This window comes from Epinephelus fuscoguttatus, linkage group LG18, assembly GCF_011397635.1.
Source record: "Epinephelus fuscoguttatus linkage group LG18, E.fuscoguttatus.final_Chr_v1".
NCBI lineage: Eukaryota > Metazoa > Chordata > Actinopteri > Perciformes > Serranidae > Epinephelus > Epinephelus fuscoguttatus.
The window spans coordinates 2,247,585-2,273,686 of record NC_064769.1 but is presented as its reverse complement, the minus strand read 5'-3'; the positions used below and the strand labels follow the sequence as shown (position 1 = coordinate 2,273,686).

The window sequence follows — 26,102 nt, the reverse complement described above, 5'->3', positions numbered from 1 at the left end:
TGTAATTAAAAGGGATAATGCACATTCAGCCACACACTACGCTAACAGGCAGGGTCCCCTCTGGTTTACACGTATTGAATGTTGTCGGCTCATGTCGGCTGCCGGAATGTGCGTGCTATGAGCTGCCCTTTCCCCTCCAATGCCAGTGATTTAGCATAACTATGCCGTACCCTAACCTTTTGTTTGTGTTTGCGTACTGGGTTATTTGGAATGCAGGGAGAGAGAGAAGACATTTCTACACTGAGGGCCGAATTCACAAAGAATTAACTGTGGTCGCTGATAGCACCTTGAATTGCTCTTCACTTGGACCCACAGTTTGCTCCGTCTTAATGTCATGATTTGCCCCTGATTGCAATAAGCCACATGGCAAAGTATAAATGCTGGCTTTGCGCCAAGAACACCGTGGCAGAACAATGGCAGACTTTGTTTGGCAAAGTACTGAATACTGTATACCCTCATGTAGTGATATCCCACAGCACAATGCTCTTAAAGCCCCATGCTATCTGCTGGCAAAACACATTTACTTTATTTTATGGCCTTGACATTAACCTGTCATATTGTTGAGTTATCAAGGACACTTCTGTGTTTTTGTGTGTATACAGGAATGTTAAAGATATCAATGAGGAAAACGATGTTGACGTGACGTTATTGAATCAGGGAATCCGTGTGGACACCACAGGAGAGGATCCTAACTGACTTTACATTGGCATTGTTTCCGTGGTACCGGCACGTAATTTTAACTCATTACGTGCTGCCACCACGGAATGCGGTGTTAAGAGGTCGTGGTCATTTCACGTATTTCTGTGAGATCAGGTTGTTTCACCTTGTGAATGAGTGAGTGTGTGTGTGTGTCATCGTGGCAAAGTGTGGTCCACGGCTGCCTTTTACGCATAGAACACACATAACCATTATGCCATGTCTTAGTGGGACTGTCCAGTGATTTCAGGCTTTTAAATTTTCAGGCTGTCAGATCTCAGGCTGTATAGTAACTAATGCTGAAAACTAAGTAGTGAACCAACTGCATGTAGGTGCCGGGTGGCAACGCGTCTCCCTGCTCCAGCTGCAGGTAGCTCATACGGATCAATGTTATTTATTTCTTGGATCTTCTCCAAATACCTCAGTTTGAATCATGATAACACGGCAACAAAGTTACACAAAGCACGGTAAATGAGATGGAGTTTAATTACACTGGGGTAGCCTAATTAACGGGAAACACAGGAACAAGTATAGGTTTCGAAAGATAAAAAGAGAGTGTCCTCTTGGCTTTTCACATGGTATTATTATTTTAAAAAATATGGCTTGCATACAGTAGTTGTAATTCGACCTAGTCATAAAATGCTACTAGGCTAAATAGTGGCTCCATGGAGCCATGGACCAGCTGATAAGCCGTCTTTCCCAAATCTGCAGATATTACAGTATTTTGTTGATAATCACTGCTCCTCCCCGTGGACAAATGAAGCATTGCAACTCATTTTCACACAGGTGTCTAGGGGCGTTACAAGTCAGGGCTGCATTTCCTACGTCATCGCGGGGGATTAAATTAACTCCATGGAGCAGGCGGCAAGCTTGCACGGAGCCGTCACAGATCTGCCACGGACCTGCCAGGGACCTGCTGAGGTTCAGCCATGGAAATGGGAACTTTTGAATGGCTCCTACTGTAGTGTTACAATCCCTGGAGTTTCAACACGCTTTGTGCCAGAGCATAGGTGTTTCGGCCGTGACGAACTGGCAGAGCCACCCATCGACACATTATCAGTTGTGCACCTCAACATCATCGGGTGTTTGGGCCTTATCACGAGACACCCTCCATTAAGGGAGGCCCACCACAGACTGATCAGGCCTGGGTGTGTGTGTCAGAAGGTTGGCTTCTCCATGGTCACCTAGGAGCCCAGACGGGATCCTTTCTCTTCAGCCATAGCCAATGACTGCACCTCTTAGCTGTACATGCTGCATCCTTGACCACTTTCCTCTGGGCCTGCCCATTAATCCGATTTCCTCGAGGACCCTAGTGGTGGATATAGCAACAAAGCCTCTGCAGCTCACCCCGATTGGTCACACCTCAGCTTTCCAGCCTCTAGTCACTGCCTCAGTTACAAGGTCAGCATAGCACAGTCTCTTGCATTCAAAAGCCTCCTCCATGGCATCCTCCCAAGTGACAGTTAGTTTTATGAGGAAAACACGAAATTATGAGATGCTGGACCAAGTCAGTGCGCATTTCCAGTCCCTGGCTCCATGTAGCAGACTTGAATTGGGAGGCAAAAGGCTTGTCACTTGTTTTTTCCTTCCCGGACGAACAATTCAGCAGTTGGAACTTAACCTGCGTTTTGAGAGGCATGGTGTTGGTGGTTACCCCCTTGGTCTCAAGCTTAGCTGCCAAGCACTTAAGTACCTGGTTGCGCCGCCAGGTGTATCTTTCCTGTGTTACGCTGGTCTTACATCCTATCAGGATATGCTTAAGTAATACTGGCAGTGAGCATAATGGTTAAGCAGGGTATTTTCCCAGCCAGAGATTTAGATTTACAGTAGAGGGTAGGACATCATAAGTGGCTCTGATGATTAAGTTCAGAAGACTAGACTCCTTGCTCCGCATCCCAGCCCATGTGACTTTCCTTCTCTCAACTGCTTCCCATCTCATCCAGCAGCCTTGCTTGGATTGGGATATGGCTCTGGCACACCTTGCTGCTTCCTCTTGGTGGCATACCTCCTCTGCCACCAAAAGCCGGTGTTTGGTTGGAGTAGCTTTTTGCCAGGTAGGTCTTATTTCTCCAAGGCCAAATCCCCCTCTGCCTTGTTGGACGTGGCCCACTATGTCTCTGTGCTAAAGGGCAGATTTTGCATTCAACACTACAGCAGCTGGAGTACACCTCTTGCCTGTGGTCAGTGTTGGAGCAGTTCCTCTTACCACAGGGTCCTAAGATTCTGAGAGGGTCATGTCCTATCTAGTTTTGGCACACTTAAACTTCTCTACCAGACTGAGGATGGGCAGGGACAGGGCTCCATTCTCATAGAGTCCTATGCTGGTGAGGCATTGTCGTAGGCCAAGCCACTTCCTAATCTGTGCATTCACTAACCTCTCACCAGAAGTCAGGCGCTACTGCTCTCTGGTGTCCTCCGTCACTTTGGCTCTCAGATGTAACTTTTATTTCCAGTTTTACGCTACCTTGAATGATCTACATTTAAATTCTATATGTTTGATTCAATTCAAGTCAAGTCAATTCAATTTTATTTATAAAGCCCAATATCACAAATCACAATTTGCCTCACAGGGCTTTACAGCATATGACATCCCTCTGTCCTTATGACCCTCGCAGCGGATAAGGAAAAACTCCCCAAAAAACCCCCTTTAACAGGGGAAAAAAAAATGGAAGAGCAACTGAGGAGAGATCCCTCTTCCAGGATGGACAGACGTGCAATAGATGTTGTACAGGACAGATCAGCATAATAACTTAACAGTAATCCGTATGACACAATGAGACAGAGAGAGAGAGAGATGCAGGTAATGACAGTAGCTTACAACATTATTGAAAGTAATAATATTATAGTTATAGTTGTGGCTACTGTGGTACAATATGTTGAAAGTATGTATTAACATCTGGCAGTATACATGTGTGACATGAATAGTCATGTGTGTATAATAACAGTAGAAGTATGACTAATGACTAATGATGGCAGCAGCAGCAGGAGGCATCTGGCAAGACCACGGCAGCAGCACAACCACACACGTCACGCTGTCCAGACACCGCTGCGATATGAGTTAATCTGAGAGACAGTGGAGCACAAAGGCTCCGGAGAAGAAGCCGAGTTAGTGACATCCAGAATGGCCGAGTTAGCGAGATGCAGTAATAGAATACGAGAGAGAGAGAGACAGAAGGAGAGAAGGTGCCCGGTGTATTATAGGGGGGTCCTCCGGCAGACTAGGCCTAAGTCAGCCTAACTAGGGGCTGGTACAGGGCAAGCCTGAGCCAGCCCTAACTATAAGCTTTATCAAAGAGAAAAGTCTTAAGTCTCGTCTTAAATGTGGAGACGGTGTCTGCTTCCCGGACCGTAACAGGAAGATGATTCCACAGGAGAGGAGCCTGATAGCTAAAGGCTCTGGCTCCTGATCTACTTTTGGAGACTTTAGGGACCACGAGTAACCCTGTGTTCTCAGAGCGCAGTGTTCTGGTGGGATAATATGGCACTATGAGCTCTTTAAGATATGACGGAGCTTGACCATTTAGAGCTTTATAAGTTAACAGTAGGATTTTAAATTCAATTCTGCATTTTACAGGGAGCCAGTGCAGAGAGGCTAAAACAGGAGAAATATGATCACGTTTCTTAGTTCTTGTTAGTACACGTGCTGCTGCGTTCTGAATTAGCTGGAGAGTTTTTAAGGACTTACTAGAGCTACCTGATAATAGAGAGTTACAGTAATCCAGCCTAGAGGTAACAAAAGAGTGGACTAATTTTTCTTTATCTTTTCGGGTCAGGATAGGCCTAATTTTCGCAATATTACGCAGATGAAAAAATGCAGTCCATGAGGTTTGTTTTAAATGAGAATTAAAAGACAAATCTTGATCAAATATTACTCCGAGGTTTCTTACGATAGTAAGAGGCCAGAGCGATGCCATCCAGAGAAACTATGTCATCAGATAAAGAGTCTCTGAGTTGTCTGGGGCCAAGAACAATAACTTCAGTTTTGTCTGAATTTAACATCAGGAAATTGGTGCTCATCCAAGTTTTTCTGTCTTTAAGGCAGTTATGGAGTTTAGTTAATTGATTACTTTCTTCTGGCTTCATCGATAAATACAACTGAGTATCATCAGCATAACAATGGAAATTTATAGAGTGATTTCTAACGATGTTACCGAAAGGAAGCATATATAGAGTGAATAGGATTGGTCCGAGCACAGAACCTTGCGGAACTCCAAAACAAACTTTGGTACGTAAGGATGACTCATTATGAACGGCAACTAAATGAAAACGATCAGATAAATAAGATTTAAACCAGCTTAGTGCAGAACCTTTTAGGCCAATTAAGTGATCCAGTCTCTGCAGTAGAATTTGATGGTCAATTGTGTCAAACGTCGCACTAAGATCTAATAAAACAAGTACAGAGACAAGTCCTTTGTCTGAAGCAATCAGATGGTCATTTGTAAGTTTAATTAGTGCTGTCTCAGTGCTATGATGCACTCTAAATTCTGACTGAAATTCCTCAAATAAATTATTATCATGGAGAAAATCACACAGCTGGTCTGTGACTACTTTCTCAAGGATCTTTGAAAGAAAGGGAGGATTAAATATTGGTCTATAGTTGGCTAACACCTCTGGATCCAGGGTGGGCTTTTTTAGGAGAGGTTTAATTACAGCTACTTTAAAAGACTGTGGTACATAGCCTGTTAATAAGGATATATTGATCATATCTAATATATGAGTGTTAACTAAAGGTAAGACCTCCTTAAGTAGCCTAGTTGGGATGGGGTCTAAGAGACACGTTGATGATTTAGATGAAGAAATCACTGCGGTCAATTGTTGAAGAGAAATTGGGGAGAAGCAATCTAAATATATATTAGGTTTTACAGCTGTGTTTGAGGTTAGATAGGTACTATCTGAGGACAGGAGGTCATGAATTTTGCCTCTAATAGTTAGAATTTTGTCATTAAAAAAGCTCATAAAATCATTACTGCTAAGGGCTAAAGGAATACAAGGCTCAATAGAGCTTTGACTCTCAGTCAGCCTGGCTACAGTGCTGAAAAGAAACCTGGGGTTGTTCTTATTGTCTTCTATTAATGCTGAGTAATAGTTTGCTCTGGCATTGCGGAGGCCCCTGTTATAGGTTTTGAGACTGTCTGTTCAGATTAAACGAGATTCTTCCAGTTTGGTTAATCGCCAATTCCTTTCAAATTTTCGCGATATTTGTTTTAACTTACGGGTGTGAGAGTTATACCAAGGAGCGAACTTTCTTTGCTTTTTTAACTTCTTTTTAGAGGAGCTACAGAGTCAAGTGTTGTTCGCAGCGAGCCTACGGCGCTATCGACAAGATGATCAAAGTCAGTACAGGAAACCTCTGTTACTGAAGGACTTGGTATTGAATTTAACGACGGAGTAATCTTTTCCTTAAATTTTGCGACAGCACTGTCTGATAAACATCTAGCATAGTAACTGTTGCTGAGTGGCGTGTAATCGAGTAAAAAGAAATCAAAAGTAATCAGATAATGATCCGATAGCGAGGGATTCTGTGGAAAGACTTTTAGGTTATCAATTTCAATTCCATATGTCAGAACTAGATCGAGGGTATGGTTAAAACAATGAGTGGGTTCATGTACACCCTGACTGAAGCCAATGGAGTCTAATAATGAGAAAAACGTGGTAGCCAAAGAGTCATTATCAACGTCAGCATGAATGTTAAAATCGCCTACAATAATAACTTTATCTGATTTAAGAACTAAACTGGATAAAAACTCTGAGAATTTAGAAACAAATTCAGAATACGGGCCAGGAGCATGGTACACTGTAACAAATAAAAGTGGCTGCGAGGTTTTCCAGGTTGGATGTAAAAGACTAAGAACGAGGCTTTCAAATGAATTATAATCTAGTTTAGGTTTAGGGCTGATTAACAGACTAGAGTTAAAAATGGCTGCAACTCCCCCTCCTCGGCTGCTGCCTCGAGGAATGTGGGTATTATTATGACTGGGAGGAGTGGATTCATTTAGACTGACATATTCATCTTGACACAGCCAGGTTTCAGTGAGACTGAGTAAATCATTATCTGATATTAATTCGTTTACTAACACTGCTTTAGACGATAGAGACCTGATATTTAACAGTCCGCATTTAATTCTCCTGTTTTGTCTTTCTGATGTGTGCACTCTGGCCGGAGGGCTGATCATGTGTACTTGTTTGGCAGATTTTGAGTTTTTAGGGCATCTGTGCGACCAGTGCTGACACAGCCCACCCCGAAATACGTTAGCGTTTCTGCAGGACACAGGTATAAAACGCTGAGGTGCAGAAGGGCTCGCTTCGGGAAATGCCTGATTCCCGCAGCCATAGCTGCTCTGAACAACAGGCCCCGTTGATTGTGTCATGTTTATATGCTGTATGTCGTTGCTTTTTGTGTGATGCTCGCCAGTGTTATGTGTTCTGATGGTGTCTGCATTTGTGTGTCATTGTTTTTCATGCTGAGTCCAACAAGTACAGTGCTGTGGAAAAGAATTTCCCCTTGGGGACAATAAAACCTAACCTAACTTTTAGCAACAAACTCCCTTTTCTCTGTCTAAAACTGGATTACTGACTATGATACTGCCAGCATGAGAGTGAGAAACCTCCGTTAACACATCGACCACCCCTGATGCCACTTTAACACCCTTCCTGTCGTTTTCTGCACACCGGAGCGACTGCTGCTACCTGGCTTTTGGACATTCATTCACCTCAATGGGCCCAGTCTTTGGACCCGCACCGGTAAGTGTCGCTTTCTGCAGGACCTAAATCTTTCCCTGGTCTGTGACTACACATCGCCGCGGACTCCTTTTGGTGTCCTCGTGTGTAAGTTTCCATTTGTGGCTCAAAAGAACTGCTAAAAGCTAGAGAAAGTAGCCTCCCGACTAATACAACAAGCTTACTACGTCACCACACATTACTCCATTGTTGCCGTAGTTGTTTTTTGTTTCCTAGGCAACCCACCTGCCCCCCATAGGTCCACTCACCTCTCCACATGACTGTGACAGCTGCCTCCACAAATTCCAGAAAATCGCGGAGCTGGAGCGACGTATATCCAACCTGTACTGGATCAGGGATGAGGAAGCTCTCCTGGACTCTGTGGTTTGCGTCGGGGCTGGCCCTCCTGGCAACCCTGCGGATCTGGACTCCACCGCCCGAGTGTCTGATGCCGGCTCCTCGGTTTCAGTGGACGCTCACCCCGCCGGCTTGGCCCCAGCTAAGTGGACCGTCCGGGCTACTCAGCTCCACACCGATGACGACAACGCCACAGCTAACGTTCCATCCAGTCCGGCTTCCTCAGTTCCAGCTCCACATCTTCCTGCTGAGGACCTGTGGCTGTTGCTGGGGGCCATGCTGAAATGGGCAACTAGGAGGGCTGAGGCTACATTGACCTGCAGCCCAAACCCGAGGTTTAGAGCAAACAGCTCCACTGCCAGCCAAGAGCCATGGTCCATGGTAAATGGAAAAAAGCGAGGGAAATCCACTCCGCTACCTTTCCCACCTTGTGAGCTCCAGCTGGAAAACAGATTTAACATCCTGAGCCTTGAGAAATTCCCTCCGCTGCAATCTGTCTTCTCTTCTCCTGCTAAAACCGTGAATGTCTCGCTGCCAGGGGCCCAGGGAGCTAGTGGACCTGCACCGGGACTCTTGGTCAGGTCCTCGACCTCCTCCTCCCAGCGGAAGATCGTGAAAGAGGCTGCCCTCAGAGCGAGATCCTCTGGCGGACTTCCCTGCCGTGAGGGGACATGTGAGCCCGCAGCCACAGTTGTGCCCCTGCCACACTCTTCACCGGCACCTCCCATGGAGCAATGGGGCTAGCCCCCCCCTCCTCATCCATTGTTCCCCCCAACCACTGCTATAGTGAGGGACTCCATAATGAGAAATATCTGCTTTTTTAACGCCACCATTTACTGCTTTCCAGGAGCCACTGTCTCAAAAATCATAGACAAACTCCCAGATTTACTGCAATCTTTTCCACGCTCCATCAAACGCGTCATTTCCTCTTCCCACACTCGGACTCGGTGCACAGTGGTTCAGGAAACTCCTCTCCCTCCATTCTTGGATTTGGAATGCCTACAGTACTCTTGGTTTTAATTTTGTGGACAACTTTAACTTATTTTGGAATCGCCCCCTCTTTCTATCGGCAGGATAGACTGCAGCCAAGTAAATTAGGTAGCCACATGCTCGCAGCCAACATACAGTACACTGTACACGCCATGGCACACACACACACACACACGCGTGTGACTGTTTACATGCCACACCCCCTCCTCAGCGCTTTCTTCATCTTCTTCCTCTTCTAAGATGCCCTCTGTGAGCTCTGTGAGTACTGCCTCCTGTAACCGCTCCCCCTACAGGCGCCAACTGAAACTGCCACTAATGTCTGCAGATAGCTCCAAGTGCAATAGCACTGTTTCTGCGTCATATCTAAGTCATCCTATCCATCCCGGCCCTTCTCATACTGCCTCCACAGATTATGTCTTCCCTTCCACAAACATTCCCGTTTTAATTACGGATAGACCATATCCAGTGAAGCCACACAATACTCCCAGGTGCTATCAGAACTTATTCCTTATTAATTGCACTGCTACTCTTGACATGCACGAGGCATCTGTTTCGCATTATTGGACGCCCGATCAATAGCCAATAAATCATTCATTTTGAATGATTTCTTTGTTACCAAAGGTTTGGACTGCCTGCTGATAACAGAGACCTGGCAGAAAGAGCAGGAATTTGTTTCAATGATTGAACTTTGTCCTCCAAACTCTCCTGTGCCCCACGGGTCTCGGGCCGTGGTGGGGGGCTAGCCATAGTCCACAGAGACTGTTTACCACCCGCAAGTTGAGCACTGGATCTTTTTCAACAATTGGAAGTTTTGATGACCAAAACTGGTTGCTCCAACCCATTTTATTGTTGTGTAATTTATCGCCCCCCAGGCATAAATGGTGCTTTTCTGTCTGATTTTAGTGAGTTTTTATCATCTATCATTCATTATGAAAGAATCCTCCTGGCTGGCAACTTTAACATACATGTAAATGATAACACTAACAGCTTTGCTGCAAACTTTCTAAATATCAGTCATTTAACCTGAACCAACATATATCTGGTCCCACTCACATTAAGGGTATTAGTACTGAGGATTTGCCTGTAACTGACCACAAAAGTGTACTATTCAATCTATCACTTGATGCTGACATTACACCAGGGAAGCAAGCAAAAAGTTCATACATCCTTAACAGTCTCTCGGCGGAAAAAATTTCTGCAGCTTTTGACTGCCATGCAGGCCAAGCTCAGTCACCTCATGCGGATGTAGATTCTCTCGTTCATGCTTTCAACTCCCACTGCTCCACAATTTTAGATGAAATAGCCCCCACAGTTACCCGTACCATCAGACCTGTTAACTCCTCTCCTTGGGTAAATAACCAGATCCGCAGCCGTCATCATCATCGTTGTCATTGTCCTCCGCTTATCCGGGTCGCGGGGGCAGCAGCCTCAGCAAAGAAGCCCAGACAGCCCTCTCCCCAGCCACTTCCGTCAGCTCTTCCGAGGGAACCCTGAGGTGTTCCCAGGCCAGCCAGGCGATGTAATCCCTCCAGTGTGTCCTGGGGCGGCCCCGAGGTCTCCTCCCGGTTGGACATGCCTGAAACACCTCACAGGGGAGGCGTCCGGAAGGCATCCTTACCAGATGCCCGAACCACCTCAAGTGGCTCCTCTCGATGTGGAGGAGCAGCGGCTCTATTCCAAGTCCCTCCCAGATGTCCAAGCTCCTCACCCTATCTCTAAGGCTGAGCCCAGCCACCCTGCGGAGGAAACTCATTTCGGCCATTTGTACTCGTGATCTCGTTCTTTCAGTCACTACCCAGAGCTCGTGACCATAGGTGATTGGTTAAGCGCCTGCATCACTGCTGACGCCGCCCCAATCCACCTGTTAATCTCCCACTCCATCCTACCCTCACTCGTGAACAAGATCCCGAGATACTTAAACTCCTCCACCTGAGGCAGGACCTCCCCCCCAACCTGGAGTGGGCAATCCACCCTTTTCCGGCTGAGGACCATGGCCTCAGACTTGGTCTTGGTCTTGGACTTGGAGGTGCTGATTCTCATCCCAGCCACTTCACACTCGGCTGCGAACCGTCCCAGCAAGAGCTGGAGGTTGCTGTTTGATAGGGCTAGGAGGACTACGTCATCCGCAAAAAGCAGGGACGAGATCCTCCCGTCACCGAACATGACACCCTCCACCACTCAGCTGCACCTAGAAATTCTGTCCATGCAAGTTATGAACAGAACCGGTGACGAAGGGCAGCCCTGGCAAAGTCCAACCCTCACCGGGAACAGGTCCGACTTACTGCCGGCCATGCAAACCAGACTCGCGCTCCTTCGGGGGGGCCACCAACCCCATAGTCCCGGCGCACCCCCCACAGGATGCCCCTGGGGACACGGTCTTAAGCCTTCTCCAAATCCACAAAACACAAATGTGGACTGGTTGGGCGAACTCCCATGCCACCTCCAGCACCCTGGCAAGCGTAAGGAGCTGGTCCACAGTTCCGCGTCCGGGACGAAAACCACATTGCTCCTCCTCAATCTGGGGTTCAACTATCGACCGGACCCTCTTTTCCAGCACCCTGGAGTAGACCTTACCGGGTAGGCTGAGGAGTGTGATCCCCCTGTAGTTGGAACACATCCTCTGGTCCCCTTTCTTGAAGATGAGGACCACCACCCCAGTCTGCCACTCCAGAGACACTGCCCCCAATGTCCACGCAGTGTTGCACAGGCGTGTCAGCCAGGACAGCCCTACAACATCCATAGCCTTGAGATATCCAGGGCAAATCTCATCCACCCCCCAGACTCTGCCGCCAAATTTCTGCCCCAGAAATTTCACAACCCACCCCCGAGACCTCTGGCTCTGTTTTCTCACTGGAATGCATGTTGGTGGGATTGAGGAGCTCCTTAAAGTATTCCTTCCGCCACCCGACAGTGTCCCCAGTTGACGTCAGCAGCTCCCCGCCCCCACTATAAACAGTGTGAGCAAGTTGCGCCTTCCCCCCCGAGGTGCCAGACGGTTTGCCAGAACCTCTTTGGAGCCCATCGATAGTCTTTCTCCATGGCCTCACCGAACTCCTCCCACGCCCAAGTTTTTGCCTCCACAACTGCTGCTGCTGCGCTCTGCTTGGCCCGCCGGTACCCATCAGCTGTTTCCGGAGACCCACAGACCAACCATGCCCTGTAGGCCTCCTTCTTCAGCCTGATGGATGGATTACCGCCGCAACTGACCCCTGTGGCCTTGCGGCCACAGCTGGCAATCGCCGCCTCGACAATGGCAGAGAGGAACAAGGCCCATTCGGACTCAATGTCCCCCTCTGCCCTCGGGATGCCGTCGAAGTTCTCCTGGAGGTGGGAGTTGAAGATCATCTTGACAGGTTCTTCCGCCAGGCATTCCCAGCAGACCCTCACTGCTCATTTGGGCCTGCCAGGTCTGCGCGGCGCCCTCCCCTGCCATCTGATCCAACTCACCACCAGGTGGTGATCAGTTGACAGCTCTGCTCCTCTCTTCACCCGAGTGTCCAGGACATACGGCTGCAGGTCAAATGATACAACTACATCAATCATTGACCTGCGACCTAGGCTGTCCTGGTGCAACGTGCACCGATGGACATCCTTATGTTCGAACATGGTGTTAGTTATGGCCAAACTGCAACCTGCACAGAAGTCCAATAACTGAACACCACTCGGGTTCAGATCGGGCAGGCCGTTCCTCCCAATCACGCCCCTCCAGGTTCTGCTGTCATTGCCCATGTGAGCGTTGAAGTCCCCCAGCAGAACAATGGAGTCCCTGGTTGGGGCACTGTCCAGCACCCATCCCAGGGACTCCAAAAACTGGAGTCATGAAGTTAGCAACACCAGCGGCACGTGAAGTGAAGTTAGCAACACCAGTGGCCATAGTCAAATGTATCACTGGGGCCAGAGCGGGCAACATTGAATCAAATTTAAAACTGCTGGCTAAAGTTAAACGTAGATTCAGTAAGATTGTTATTCACGTCGGTGGTAATGACACCCGGTTACGCCAATCGGAGGTCACCAAAATTAATATTGCCTCGGTGTGTGAATATGTAAAAACAATGCCGGACTCTGTAGTTTTCTCTGGACCCCTCCCAAATCTGACCACTGATAACATGTTTAGCCGCATGTCATCATTTAATCGCTGGATGTCCAGGTGGTGTCCAGCAAACAATGTGGGTTTCGTTAATAATTGGCAAACTTTCTGGGGAAAACCTGGTCTTATTAGGAGAGATGGCATTCATCCCACTTTGGATGGAGCTGCTCTCATATCTAGGAACCTGGCAAATTTTACTAGTAATTCAAATCCCTGACAGCCCAGAGTTGAGATCAGGACTCGCAGAGATCAGGAGTCGCAGTCCTATACGCTTCTCTGAGCTTCTAGTGCAATTACCCACCCATAGTTTTCATAGTTTTATACAAATGGTGTCTGTCCCCCGACCACCCAAATTATCTAAATTTAAAATTAAACAAAGAGGAGTTGTGCATAACAACCTCATAAAAATTAAAACCTCTTCTGTGACAGAAAGACAAAACATGAGAATTAAATGCGGACTATTAAATATCAGGTCTCTATCTTCTAAAGCAGTGTTAGTAAACAAATTAATATCAGATAATCATATTGATTTACTCAGTCTCACTGAAACCTGGCTGTGTCCAGATGAATATGTTAGTCTTAATGAATCCACTCCTCCCAGTCATACCGTGCTCCTGGCCCGTATTCTGAATTTGTTTCTAAATTCTCAGAGTTTTTATCCAGTTTAGTTCTTAAATCAGATAAAGTTATTATTGTAGGCGATTTTAACATTCATGTCGACGTTGATAATGACTCCCTGGCTACCACGTTTTTCTCATTATTAGACTCCATTGGCTTCAGTCAGGGTGTACATGAACCCACTCACTGTTTTAACCATACCCTCGATCTAGTTCTGACATATGGAATTGAAATTGATAACCTAAAAGTCTTTCCACAGAATCCCTCGCTATCGGATCATTATTTGATTACTTGTGATTTCTTTTTACTCGATTACACGCCACTCAGCAACAGTTAGTATACTAGATGTTTATCAGATAGTGCTGTCGCAGAATTTAAGGAAATGATTACTCTGACGTTAAATTCAATACCAAGTTATTATAATGGTTTTACGTGCCCTTTTTAATCCTGCACTTTGAATTGACACACTGATGACACTTTATCTTTTTATTGTTACTATGTTACTGTGTCTGACCTGTTTGTCTGTTTTGTGTGGATGAAGCCAAATCATCTCTTAAACTGTGAACCAAATCTACCTTCGGGTACAAATAAAGTTACCTTACCTTACCTTACCTTAAGTCCTTCAGTAACAGTGGTTTCCCGTGCCGACTTTAACCTCTCCCAAATTGATCATCTTGTCGATAGCGCCGTAGGCTCGCTGCGAACAACACTCAACAGACAGAAGTTAACAAAGCAAACAAAGTTCACTCCTTGGTATAACTCTCAAACCCGTAAGTTAAAACAAATATTCAAAACGTATAAGAGGGGCCTCCGCAATGCCAGAGCAAACTATTACTCAGCATCAATAGAAGAAAACAAGAATAACCCCAGGTTTCTTTTCAGCACTGTAGCCAGGCTGACTGAGAGTCAAAGCTCTATTGAGCCTTGTATTCCTTTAGCCCTTAGCAGTAATGATTTTATGAGCTTTTTTAATGACAAAATTCTAACTATTAGAGGCAAAATTCATGACCTCCTGTCCTCAGATAGTACCTATCTAACCTCAAACACAGCTGTAAAACCTAATATATATTTAGATTGCTTCTCCCCAATTTCTCTTCAACAATTGACCGCAGTGATTTCTTCATCTAAATCATCAACGTGTCTCTTAGACCCCATCCCAACTAGGCTACTTAAGGAGGTCTTACCTTTAGTTAACACTCATATATTAGATATGATCAATATATCCTTATTAACAGGCTATGTACCACAGTCTTTAAGGTAGCTGTAATTAAACCTCTCCTAAAAAAGCCCACCCTGGATCCAGAGGTGTTAGCCAACTATAGACCAATATCTAATCTTCCCTTTCTTTCAAAGATCCTTGAGAAAGTAGTCGCGGACCAGCTGTGTGATTTTCTCCATGATAATAATTTATTTGAGGAATTTCAGTCAGGATTTAGAGTGCATCATAGCACTGAGACAGCACTAGTTAAAATTACAAATGACCTTCTGATTGCTTCAGACAAAGGACTTTTTGTACTTGTTTTATTTTATTAGGCGTTTGACACAATTGACCATCAAATTCTGCTACAGAGACTGGAACACTTAATTGGCCTAAAAGGTTCTGCACTAAGCTGGTTTAAATCTTATTTATCTGATCGTTTTCAGTTTGTTCACGTTCATGATGAATCATCCTTACGTACTGAAGTGTTTTGGAGTTCTGCAAGGTTTTGTGCTCGGACCAATCCTATTCACTCTATATATGCTTCCTTTAGGTAACATCGTTAGAAATCACTCAGAAAATTTCCATTGTTATGCGGATGATACACAGTTGTATTTATCTATGAAGCCAAAAGAAAGTAATCAATTAACTAAACTTCATAATTGCCTTAAAGACATAAAAACCTGGATGAGCACCAATTTCCTGATGTTAAATTCAGACAAAACTGAAGTTATTGTTCTTGGCCCAAACACCTGAGAGACTCTTTAACTGATGACATAGTTTCTCTAGATGGCATTGCTCTGGCCTTGAGCACTACCGTAAGAAACCTCGGAGTAACATTTGATCAAGATTTGTCTTTTAATTCTCATTTAAAACAAACCTCACCGACTGAATTTTTTCATCTCCGTAATACTGCGAAAATTAGGCCTATCCTGACCCGAAAAGATAAAGAAAAATTGGTCCACGCTTTTGTTACCTCTAGGCTGGATTACTGTAACTCTCTATTATCAGGTAGCTCTAGTAAGTCCTTAAAAACTCTCCAGCTAATTCAGAACGCAGCAGCACGTGTATTAACAGGAACTAAGAAACGAGATCATATTTCTCCTGTTTTAGCTTCTCTGCACTGGCTCCCTGTAAAATCCAGAAATGAATTTAAAATCCTACTGTTAACTTATAAAGCTCTAAATGGTCAAGCTCCGTCATATCTTAGAGAGCTCATAGTGCCATATTATCCCACCAGAACACTGCGCTCTGAGAACACAGGGTTACTCGTGGTCCTTAAAGTCTCCAAAAGTAGATCAGGAGCCAGAGCCTTCAGCTATCAGGCTCCTCTCCTGTGGAATCATCTTCCTGTTGTGGTCCGGGAGGCAGACACCGTCTCCACATTTAAGACTAGACTTAAGACTTTCCTCTTTGATAAAGCTTATAGTTAGGGCTGGCTCAGGCTTGGCTTGTACCAGTCCCTAGTTAGGCTGACTTAGGCCTAGTCCGGAGGACCCCCTATAATACACCGGGCACCTTCTCTCTCTCTCTCTCTCTCTCTCTCTCTCGTGTCCTATTACTGCATCTTGCTAACTTGGCCATTCTGGATGTCATTAACTCAGCTTCTTCTCCGGAGCCTTTGTGCTCCACTGTCTCTCAGGTTAACTCGTATTACAGCGGTGCCTGGATAGTGTGAAACAGTACAGAGCTGTCTCCTTTAGCTTTCACTCTAATGTAGGCTACTTTACATACAAGCTGCATTTTAAGGTCCAGACACACCAAACCCATTGCACGTCTGTTCGTCCTGGAAGAGGGTTCCCTCCTCAGTTGCTCTTCCTGAGGTTTTTATCATTTTTTTTCCCCGTTAAAGGTTTTTTTGGGGGAGTTTTTCCTTATCCACTGTGAGCGTCCTGAAGACAGAGGGATGTCATATGCTGTAAAGCCCTGTGAGGCAAATTGTGATTTGTGATATTGGGCTTTATAAATAAAATTGATTGATTGATTGAAAAAGGGCGGGAACTCTGAACTGCTGTTGGGCGCATAAGTGCAGACAACAGTCAGGACCCGTTCCCCGACCCGAAGGCACAGGGAAGCAACCCTTTCATCTACTGGGGTGAACCCCAACGTACAGGCAGAGAGTCTGGTGGCTCTCACTCGGAGCAACTCCAGCAAAGGAGAGAGTCCAACCCCTCTCAAGGACTTGGGTTCCAGAGCCGGAACTATGTGTCGAGGTGTCCCAAGAGCCAACTTCCGTAGCCGAGGATCGGACCACCAAGGCCCCCGTCTTGGTCTGCTGCCCGATCCACACTGCACCTATCCCTTCTGTGGGTGGTGGTGGGCCTGCAGGGGGATGAGCCCATGTCGCATCGGGCTGGGCCTGGCCGAATCCCATGGGCGAAGGCCCGGCCACCAGGCACTCGCCCACGGGCCCCAACCCCAGGCCTGGCTCCAGGGTGGGGCCCCAGTAACCCTCCAGGCCGGGTACACGCGATCTTGTTGTTGTCCATCATCCCATGAAGGGTCAGATCCACAGCCACAAACGCAAATGTCGAAAAATGGAATGGCTTTGGAAATCCACCAAACTCCAGGTCCACCGTCTCTATCTCAAATATCTGTTAACAGAACTTTATGCGCTGATTAAGAACGCAAGGGCTGTTTATTTTGCTAACCTGATCACTTCCAGCAGACGAAACCCCAGAGTCTTATTCCAGACTATTAATAACATTATTAGTCCTCCACTCCCCTCAGTCCCTGTTTCTTCCAATCGGTATTCCAATCAATTGTAATAATTTTCTGTCTTTTTTTTGTGAATGTGTTGATGAAAGGGCTAGTATCACCCCCTCCGCTGCCTCCCCTCCAACCTGTCCACCCAGGCTGGCTTCTCTCAGCAGTTTCTCCTTTATTACTCTGCAGGATCTGACTGAGCTAGTGAGCACCATGAAATCCTCCTCCAGTCCACTAGACATCTTACCAACGTCCTTGCTGAAAGAGGTTTTTAGCTCTGTGGGCCCTAGCTTGGTCTCCATTATTAACACTTCCCCGAAATCAGGCTACTGTGCAGCCGCTTCTCAAAAAGCCAAGCTTAGACCTTTCCATACCCAAAAATTACAGACCCATCTCCAAACTGCCAACTAAATCTAAAATCCTTGAGAAAGTAGTAGCAAACCAACTTATCTCCTTCTTGACCACCCAAGGCCTGTTAGATAAATTCCACTCTGGTTTCCGGCAGCACTCCACAGAAACAGCCCTCCTCAGAGTGTCAAATGACATCATGATGGCTACCGATGCAGGCAAATGATCTGTACTGGTGTTATTAGACCTGAGTGCAGCATTTGATACTGTAGACCACCATATCATGCTCGACAGGCTCAGTAGGTGGGTGGATGTCTCGGGGAGTGCCTTGAAGTGGTTCGCCTCCTACATCAGTGAGAGAAGCTTCTCAGTAGCTGTTACCCCTTTTGTGTCTGATTCCGCCCCACTGTCATGTGGCCTGCCTCATGGTTCTGTTCTGGCCCCTATACTGTTCTCCCTGTATATGCCTCCCCTTGGCCGTATCATCAGTAATTTCAAAGGCGTTTCCTATCATTGTTATGCAGATGAAATCCAACTATACCTGTCATTTAAACCAGATAACATGGATGAAATCAACATATTAATGAATGTCTGCTATCAAGAGCTGGATGGCAAACAACTTCCTCCAACTAAACGCAGACAAGACTGAGGTTCTTATTACTGCGGATGACTCTACGGTCTCTAAGGTAGTCAACCACATGGGGTCACTGGCACTTAACATCAGGTCTGACTTCAGGAACCTTGGGGTAATTTTTGACCAAAACATGCTGTTTGAAAAACATGTTAATTCTCTGTCCTGCTCATGCTTCTTCCACCTCAGAAACCTTGCAAAACTCAGGTCCACCATCTCACACTCAGAACTGGAAATGGCCATCCATGCATTTATTTCATCCCGGCTTGACTACTGCAATTCACTGTTCACCTGCCTCAGTAAAACATCTCTGGACCATTTACAGCTTGTCCAAAATGCCGCTGCCAGGTTGCTCACTCGGTCACATAAGTCTTGCCATATCACCCCCATCCTGGCATCCCTGCACTGGCTTCCTGTTCACTTTAGATTCCAATTCAAGGTCCTGGTCCTGATATGCAGAGCCCTCCACAAAGTAGCCCCTGCTTGTATTTGCGAGCTCCTCAACCCTTACAACTCCAACCGGTCACTGAGGTCTTCTAACCAGGGGATCCTAGTTGTGCCTCGGACAAGGCTGAAAACTCGAGGTGACCGAGCTTTTCGATCCGTGGCCCCAAAGCTTTGGAACTCCTTGCCCTTGGACCTGAGATCCTTAGCCTCTGTCCACATTTTTAAGATACAATTGATGACTCACCTTTTCAGGCAGGTGTTTGGACAATTGTAAGTAATTATATAGATTGTATATAGATTGTGTTTCGGTTGCACTGTATATTTGCACATTTGTACTTGCTGTGTTTTCTATTTATTTAACTGTTTTTATATTTATTGTGAAGCAATTTGTGACTTCGAGCTGTGAAAGGTGCTATATAAATAAAGATTTATTTACTTACTTACTTAGTTACTCCCAAACAATCGGCCCGAGACGAGCTTACCTCATATATGGTGATTGGCCACATATATTGAGGCAGCAAACTGAACTGGAAACACCAGAGCTTTAGTTTCCCTGGGAGGGCAGTGCTGTTGATCTGCCTGACGCCACTGATTGTGTCCTGCCTGAGCTGCTCTACCTGCTGAGAGAATATTAATATTAATATTAATTATTATTTAAACCTCTTCCTGACAAGCTTGCATGACATTGTTAGTGCCAATGGATTTCTTAGGTCTTTCTAGTATTATCACTCTAGCTTTAAAACTCAGCCTGCTACAGTCTCCTAAAGACAGTAATACTGGCCGGGAACACGGCATCCCTGCAGGTTGAAAGAGTTTGGAAACTGAAACAGTAGTAAGAAATGAGAATGGCAATGATATGGCTTTGTATATGTTTGTTTGACAGGCCAAGGACCATGCAAAAATGCGTATCAAGGAAGTCAAGAGCCGGCTTAAACAGAAGGTATGTACTTCTGTTGCTGACAAACCATTGTGGATCATGTCATGTTGTTGCTATAGACTCTTTTACACTGGTGTGTACATTTAAGAGTATGAATCTTCAACTCCAGGAGCAAAGGTGGTGAAAGTCCTTGGTCTCTTCCTTTCAAAAAATCCCTTAAACACTACCCTGATTTAATTACCTTAACCGAACCCTACAACCTCAGCCACAGCTTGCAGCCTCCCTACCCCTGCAGGGCCATCTCTCCTTTCACCAGCCTCCACCTCCCTGTGTCCCCTCTCTGCAGGAGCAGGCAGAAAACGGCCTTTCCACAGCAGGGTCAGCAGTCATTGATGACGACAGTACAGCAGGATTTACATCTTCCACTGGTGCAGTCAGGAGGGAGGGGCCACTGCAAACCTTGGATGACCACAGGCCAATCACTGTGCATTTTGGACAGGTGGGCTGAAATGAGGCGGGGGGCGTTAGAGTGGAGAGGAGGATTGATTGGGTTTGTTTTGATGTACATTGCATCATTGCGGGTGTTAGGATTTTTAAAGTACTTTAATGTTATTCATGAGCTGTGTGTCACAGCAACTGCTACTGCTCCATCTGCTCACTGCTTTGATAGGCGGGCCCCATCAGTGGACCAAACTACAATAACTTACTTTCTGTTGTTTTTAAAACATGTCTTTCCTGCTGTTTCGCCGTCTGCACTCCCCCTTAAACTCTGCTCCATCCTCACAGTCTGAAAAGCCCTGTGTTAGACAGCTGTAGACAATGTTGCAAATCAATGAGCAGGACTGTTTTCGGCAATACTGGATTTTTGCATCAATATTATTTAATTTGATCAGGTTGTTAATTTACAGGATTAGATAAAAATAGCGTGATGGACTGACTTTATTTTTGTTTTGTTCTTTTTTCATTTCTGCACTGGGCCAATTGAACAGTCAGTACGTTTACGTGACATCAGAGAAAATGGATTTATTGCTTCTCATTTGGAATGAAATAAATCTGAATGAAATCATTCGGAATTAAAGTTTTTTCAGGTAGTTTACATGAGAAATATTCATTCCGATTGAGGGTTTACACGGGAGACCAGTTTAATCACCTTTATTCGGGTCTGCGCAAGGTTTGGGGCAAGGAAGGTTTTTTGGATAGGGGGCGGGGCGAATGTTGCGTGTTTACGTTTACCAGAAGAAAACACTGTAGTCCTCGCTCCGGATAACAAGATGCTTGGCGACGACGTTCTTAGTGCCTTTTTCGGAATTGTTTTGCTTATATTCTTGAAGCAGCAGTACGACAACAACCTTGTTCTGCTAATGCTTCATCTGTTGAGGAGGAGAAGAGAGGTAGAAGGTCGAAGAAGGGAGATAGAAGACCAGGAAGGACAAGGAAATGAGTACGCACAGAAAGACCGGAATGAACTTAAAGAGGAATGAACGTTTACATGCACACAAAATTCTTTCATTCAGAATGACAAACGGAATAAACCACCCCCTTTAATCAGATTCCTGCTATACGACCCGGAAGGTTTTTTTTTTTTTTTTCAGACTGACCAGACCACATACGTCATTTTACAGCCTACTCGGGTGGAACGTATGTGGAGCGGACTCCACGGAGGACTAAAAGCGGACATCTGCAAGCCCTGTGCGTGCAAAGCTCAGATTTTACGACCGCGCGGACTCCACTCCGTGCACCAGTGTCACACAAAAGACTGCTCGGCATGTATTTTTCACATCGCAGGGATTTTTCATGGACATTTTTACAGGAAACTACAACGCGGAAGTGCGCTCGACTATAGAAGCCCGAATGACTGCGGACATTCCTCGCGGATTCCGCTTCGCTTATAGTACGCCTGAGTCTGTGAGCACCTGTCTGCCTCTTCGCCAAGCCCACAGCGAGCAGGAGAGAGGGGGGTAGGGGTGGGGCGGGGACTGAACTAAGGGGTGCGAGTGCGCATGCGCCGAGGCCTCTGCTGTAGCCTGGAGTTTTTTTTAACAGTGACGGGGAGTCGATAATGGCGGACAAACAAGCCAGACGAAAGAGGCAACCCTTGTTTGCACTGAGTAAGCTAAACCTTCAAATTTATTTGTAAGAAATAAAAGAAACAAAGTGTTACTGTCACTCTGTTGTCCTATGGTCGTTTTTTATTTTAAATGAGTCAATTGCGCCCCCAAGTGGTGAAAATCCGGTATTACCGACTTGATGCGGTTTTTCACAAAAAACGGACCTTTTTTTTTTTTTCTCATGCCGACCCAACCCTAGCGAATAGCAATAAATGCCTAACAGAAGAAGAAAGGCCAAAACACACTGGCGCCATATGACGCGCGTCAAAACAGACGTCCCCATTATTCCCTATTTACAAACCCACACCGGCGGCGTGTTGACCCGCGTCGACGTGACGCGCCACGGCTCTTCTCACTATTTTCCAGCGTCGCCACCCTTGAAAAAGCACTTCTTTTTCAGAGAAAAGCCTATTTTGTACTTCCCAGCTCCAGTAGTAGCAGCTCTGTTAAAGAGCAGAGAAGAAGAACTCATTGCTCAGATAATTAATTTAGTGTTTCAATTATTAATTATTTCATTAATAACATATAGACAACAATAATAAGCAACTCACACTGGTACCGTCGTTGTCTGGTTGTCTTGGTTGTCCTGCATTGTGTGCTTTCTTTCTCTTCCTGCATCTTCTTCCTCGTCTTTTGTTCTAATTGGCTGTTGGCAACCAGCTAGTCACATTACCGCCACCTAGCGGAGTGGAGTGTGCAACAGAATTCCAGTTGACGCCCTGCAGTGCGACGCTTTCTGTGTGTGTTGGAGGCGGCACTTGACTTGGGTCAATGACGCCTCCATCATGTGACGCCGCCGGTGTGTTTTGGACTGAAGCCAGTAACAACATGGCAAAATCCACATCCAGAGCCATGCATTTTTGGATGGATGAAATGTGCAAAGCTTTAAAGTTGTCCTCCATGGTACCAGTTTGGTGCTGTAGCTAACTTGTTTGTTGATTGTTTGGTCAGTGACGTAATAGGTCAACTAGAAAAAGGTCCAGTACTAAATAAGTCATTATAAGTCATTAGTAATAAGTCATTATTGTTCATTCCCATGATACAATATTCTCCCAATTGGAAAATAATGACCCTGTGTACTAACAGAAAGTAAGCATCTGATTATTCACAAGAGCTCCCTGTCCACGCAGAATCCATCAAATATGCACTTTTGTTTCATCATGGAAACAAACCACATAAATGTCAAGATCATACTGGAAACGTAAACATGTAAAACATGGGTGAGTACTTGCTATCTTTTAAACAGAAAACACACAGTGTGTAGGGTCATTTCCTATCACTTTAAACTTCTGTTATTGCCATAAAAGTGGAAACGGGTATTTTCAAATATATTAATATCTGTTTCTTGATTTGTGCAGTTCATCAACTTTTAGTAGAACATCATCACTGTGTTCCTGGTTCTTCTCTATAGTGATGAATGATTGAGGGAATTCGGCCTGTGAAAGAGGAAATCATAGTTGACCACTTAAAGAGTTCTTAACCAACAGAGACTTAAATATGTAAAATATGACAAATTTACTGAACTTATATCTAAAATTCATAGGATTTTCCAGCAGACTTTGAAGCCCTTTTTAAACAGGAATTGTTTGCAGAAAAGCCCAGTCAGTCTTCTTTCAGCATTGGCAGTATGAAAACAAAATTGGGGAGTGCGGCAAAATGCGGCCTACTACTTTTGTTTTTACAGAATGCGCCTTTTTTGGGGCAATGGGGGGGGTGTGAGCAAGTAACAAAACCTGTAACTCAGCGTGTGACGTAAACAGTGACGTGGGAGGGAAGCCGCAGCTGGTCAGTCCTTTGGCAATTCTCTTGTAAGTCAGCCCGTTCTTCACCTTCCCCGTCATCTGATGGTTAGTGGCCTCTTCGTTTGTGAGGACAAGGAGGGCGCACAATTCCTTGTCTCCCCAGGTGCTCATCTGTACAGTGTCTGTCAGGTTTGTGTTTCCCTCTTGCTACTAGCTGCTCGCTAATTCCTGCTATCAGCTGTTTCCTGTTTATCCACTGCCAGTGGGTCGCACGTGCAGCGTCATCGACAGCTCCTTCCACAAGTCTTCAACAGCCCTTCCCGTTGCGGTAGGCCACCTTGGTCTTTTTAAACTGAAAGAGTTCCGCCAGTATGACTACCCTACGAGGCGGAAAATTGGGCATCTCGGATCAATTCGCCAATCCGGCTCTGTGTGTCTAAACGCTCGCAGCTTGCTGGCAAAACGCCCCAACCTTCGTGGAAAATCTGGCAGTGTAAAAGGGGCTACTAACTGAGGCATACATTTTGGAGAAAAATATCCATTTTCCGTATTTTTCTCAGTAATTTAACTTCAGTGAAAAGATTTTTGTGAAGATTTGAGTGAAAGACATTTTTCATAGCCTGTCTTACTTATCTTCATTAAGGATGCCAACAGTTCTGGAGGGAACTCTTTACATTCCGGTGGGTCTCCCTTTTGATGGTGTAGATATTTTTGAATAAGTTATGTTCCCTTTCCTTATTTCTCCGTGCCAGCGATAGCTGTGGCAGGAGGCACTGTGTTTTTGGGTTGTTGTCCATGTGTACACTTGTCCCATTCTTATGAATGCAACATCTCAAGAGCACCTTGAGGGAATTTCTTCAAATTTGGCACAAATGTTCACGCAGACATACTGCTACATTGATTAGATTTTGGTGGCCATGGGTCAAATGCCTTAAGGGAATTTTCTCAAATTCGGCACAAATGTCCACTTGGACTCAAAGATGAACTGATTGGATTTCAGTGGTAATAGGTTAAAGGTCAAGGTCACTGGGACCTCGTATGTTTCATTTTTGTGAACCTGATATCTCAAGAACACCGCAAGGGATTTTTTCTCAAATTTGGCACAAACATTCACTTGGACTTAACGATTAAATGGCTAGATTTTGGGGTACATAGGTCAAAGGTCAAGGTCAATGTGACCAGTCTCATTCTCGTTAATGCAATATGTCAAGAAGGCGTTTAGGGAGTTTCCTTAGATTTGGTACAAACCTCCACTTGGACTCAAGAATGAACTGATTAAATTTTGTTTGTCAAAGATCAAGGTCACTGACTTAAGAATTTATATGCTAATTATGACAAAATTTCACACAAATGTCTAATGGAATATAATAATGATGTAATGTCTTCTTATATAAAAAAGGTCAATTGGTGACTCTAATCTTGGGTGCCCCCCTTGAAACTGTGCTGATTGTATAGATCTTCTGTGCTGTGGGGGGGACAATGTGTGCGAAGCATCCATATTTTGACAGACATAGATGCAAACTGTAAGAGACACTTGACTGGTGTGCAGAGACATACAACCACAGGATGGTAATGCTAGTTTTTCCATGTTATTTTTACACTTCCACAGGCGCGGCCACCAATGCTGTTGAAGAGACCAAGCAGCAATGTGAGTCTGGAAAGCAGCATTGACCAGTAAGCCTATCTGCATTATATACAGTATATCCCACTGTCCATAATTCAATTATGATGTTATGGTGTTGTGTATTTAGAAAGCCAACACATGAACTTTGAGGTACAAGGGTAAAACTTAAGATATAATACTCTTAATTTTAAGAGGAGAGCAAGATATGGAAAATCCTACTCATATTAATCTTCTGAGTATAACAGATCTTGTCAACTAGTGAGTTATTTAAGAGTGAGTGTAATCAGCAGGTATGCTACACTCAGCAGTTCCTCTTCTTGCTGAATTATTCAATTAAGTGCACTGTAAATGTTTTGAAGCCACACAGCAATGCTTACAATCTCTGTGATATTTTGGAGCATTCATGGTATTGTGGTTTTATCAAATAGAACACAGTAAAAACAGCTTTATTTAAGTGAGACAATAAAAATAAAAATAAGTACATTATACACAACATACCACAGATTTTAACCCATCAGTAGATGATTGAATATGTTCAATTTATTAGGCCAGCAATTGGTCTGTCCCTAAAACTGACAGAGGTTAATAAATAGCAGTCACAGTGATATAAATATTTAAGTCTGATTGAAGTGACCTAAGAAAGGTAACCCTATTTTATAAATTTTACTCCCATGCCTTTTTAGTGGAAATAATGTTTTCTGTCATTCCAAGTGCGCAATTACAACCCTGATTCCAAAAATGTTTGAATGCTGTGTAAAACATAAATATAAACAGAATGCTATGATTGTCAGTACAGAAACAAGATATTTAATGTCCAAATTAAAAAAAAAAACAAAAGACTGAGAAAGTTGTGGAATGCTGGGAAAAAAAAAAACATGTGTTCCACAGTTAAACTGGTTCATTGGTAACGGGTGATAGTGTCATGATTGGATATGAAAGGGGCATTAACACACAAT

At 45.0% G+C, this 26,102-nt stretch overlaps 1 protein-coding gene across 5 annotated transcripts in view; it reads left to right on the top strand.

Annotated features, from left to right (window-relative positions):
- dennd1a (DENN/MADD domain containing 1A) overlaps positions 1–26,102 on the top strand; it is a 218,052-nt gene that overhangs the window by 179,796 nt on the left and 12,154 nt on the right. For 4 of the 5 annotated variants that reach the window (XM_049604000.1, XM_049603999.1, XM_049604001.1 and 1 more), the window contains 3 exons: positions 19,679–19,735; positions 20,019–20,171; positions 25,132–25,196. In XM_049604000.1, coding sequence (XP_049459957.1) covers positions 19,679–19,735; positions 20,019–20,171; positions 25,132–25,196 — 275 coding nt within the window. The remainder of the gene's footprint in view (positions 1–19,678; positions 19,736–20,018; positions 20,172–25,131; positions 25,197–26,102) is intronic. The other variant, XM_049604002.1, reaches the window with a different exon arrangement.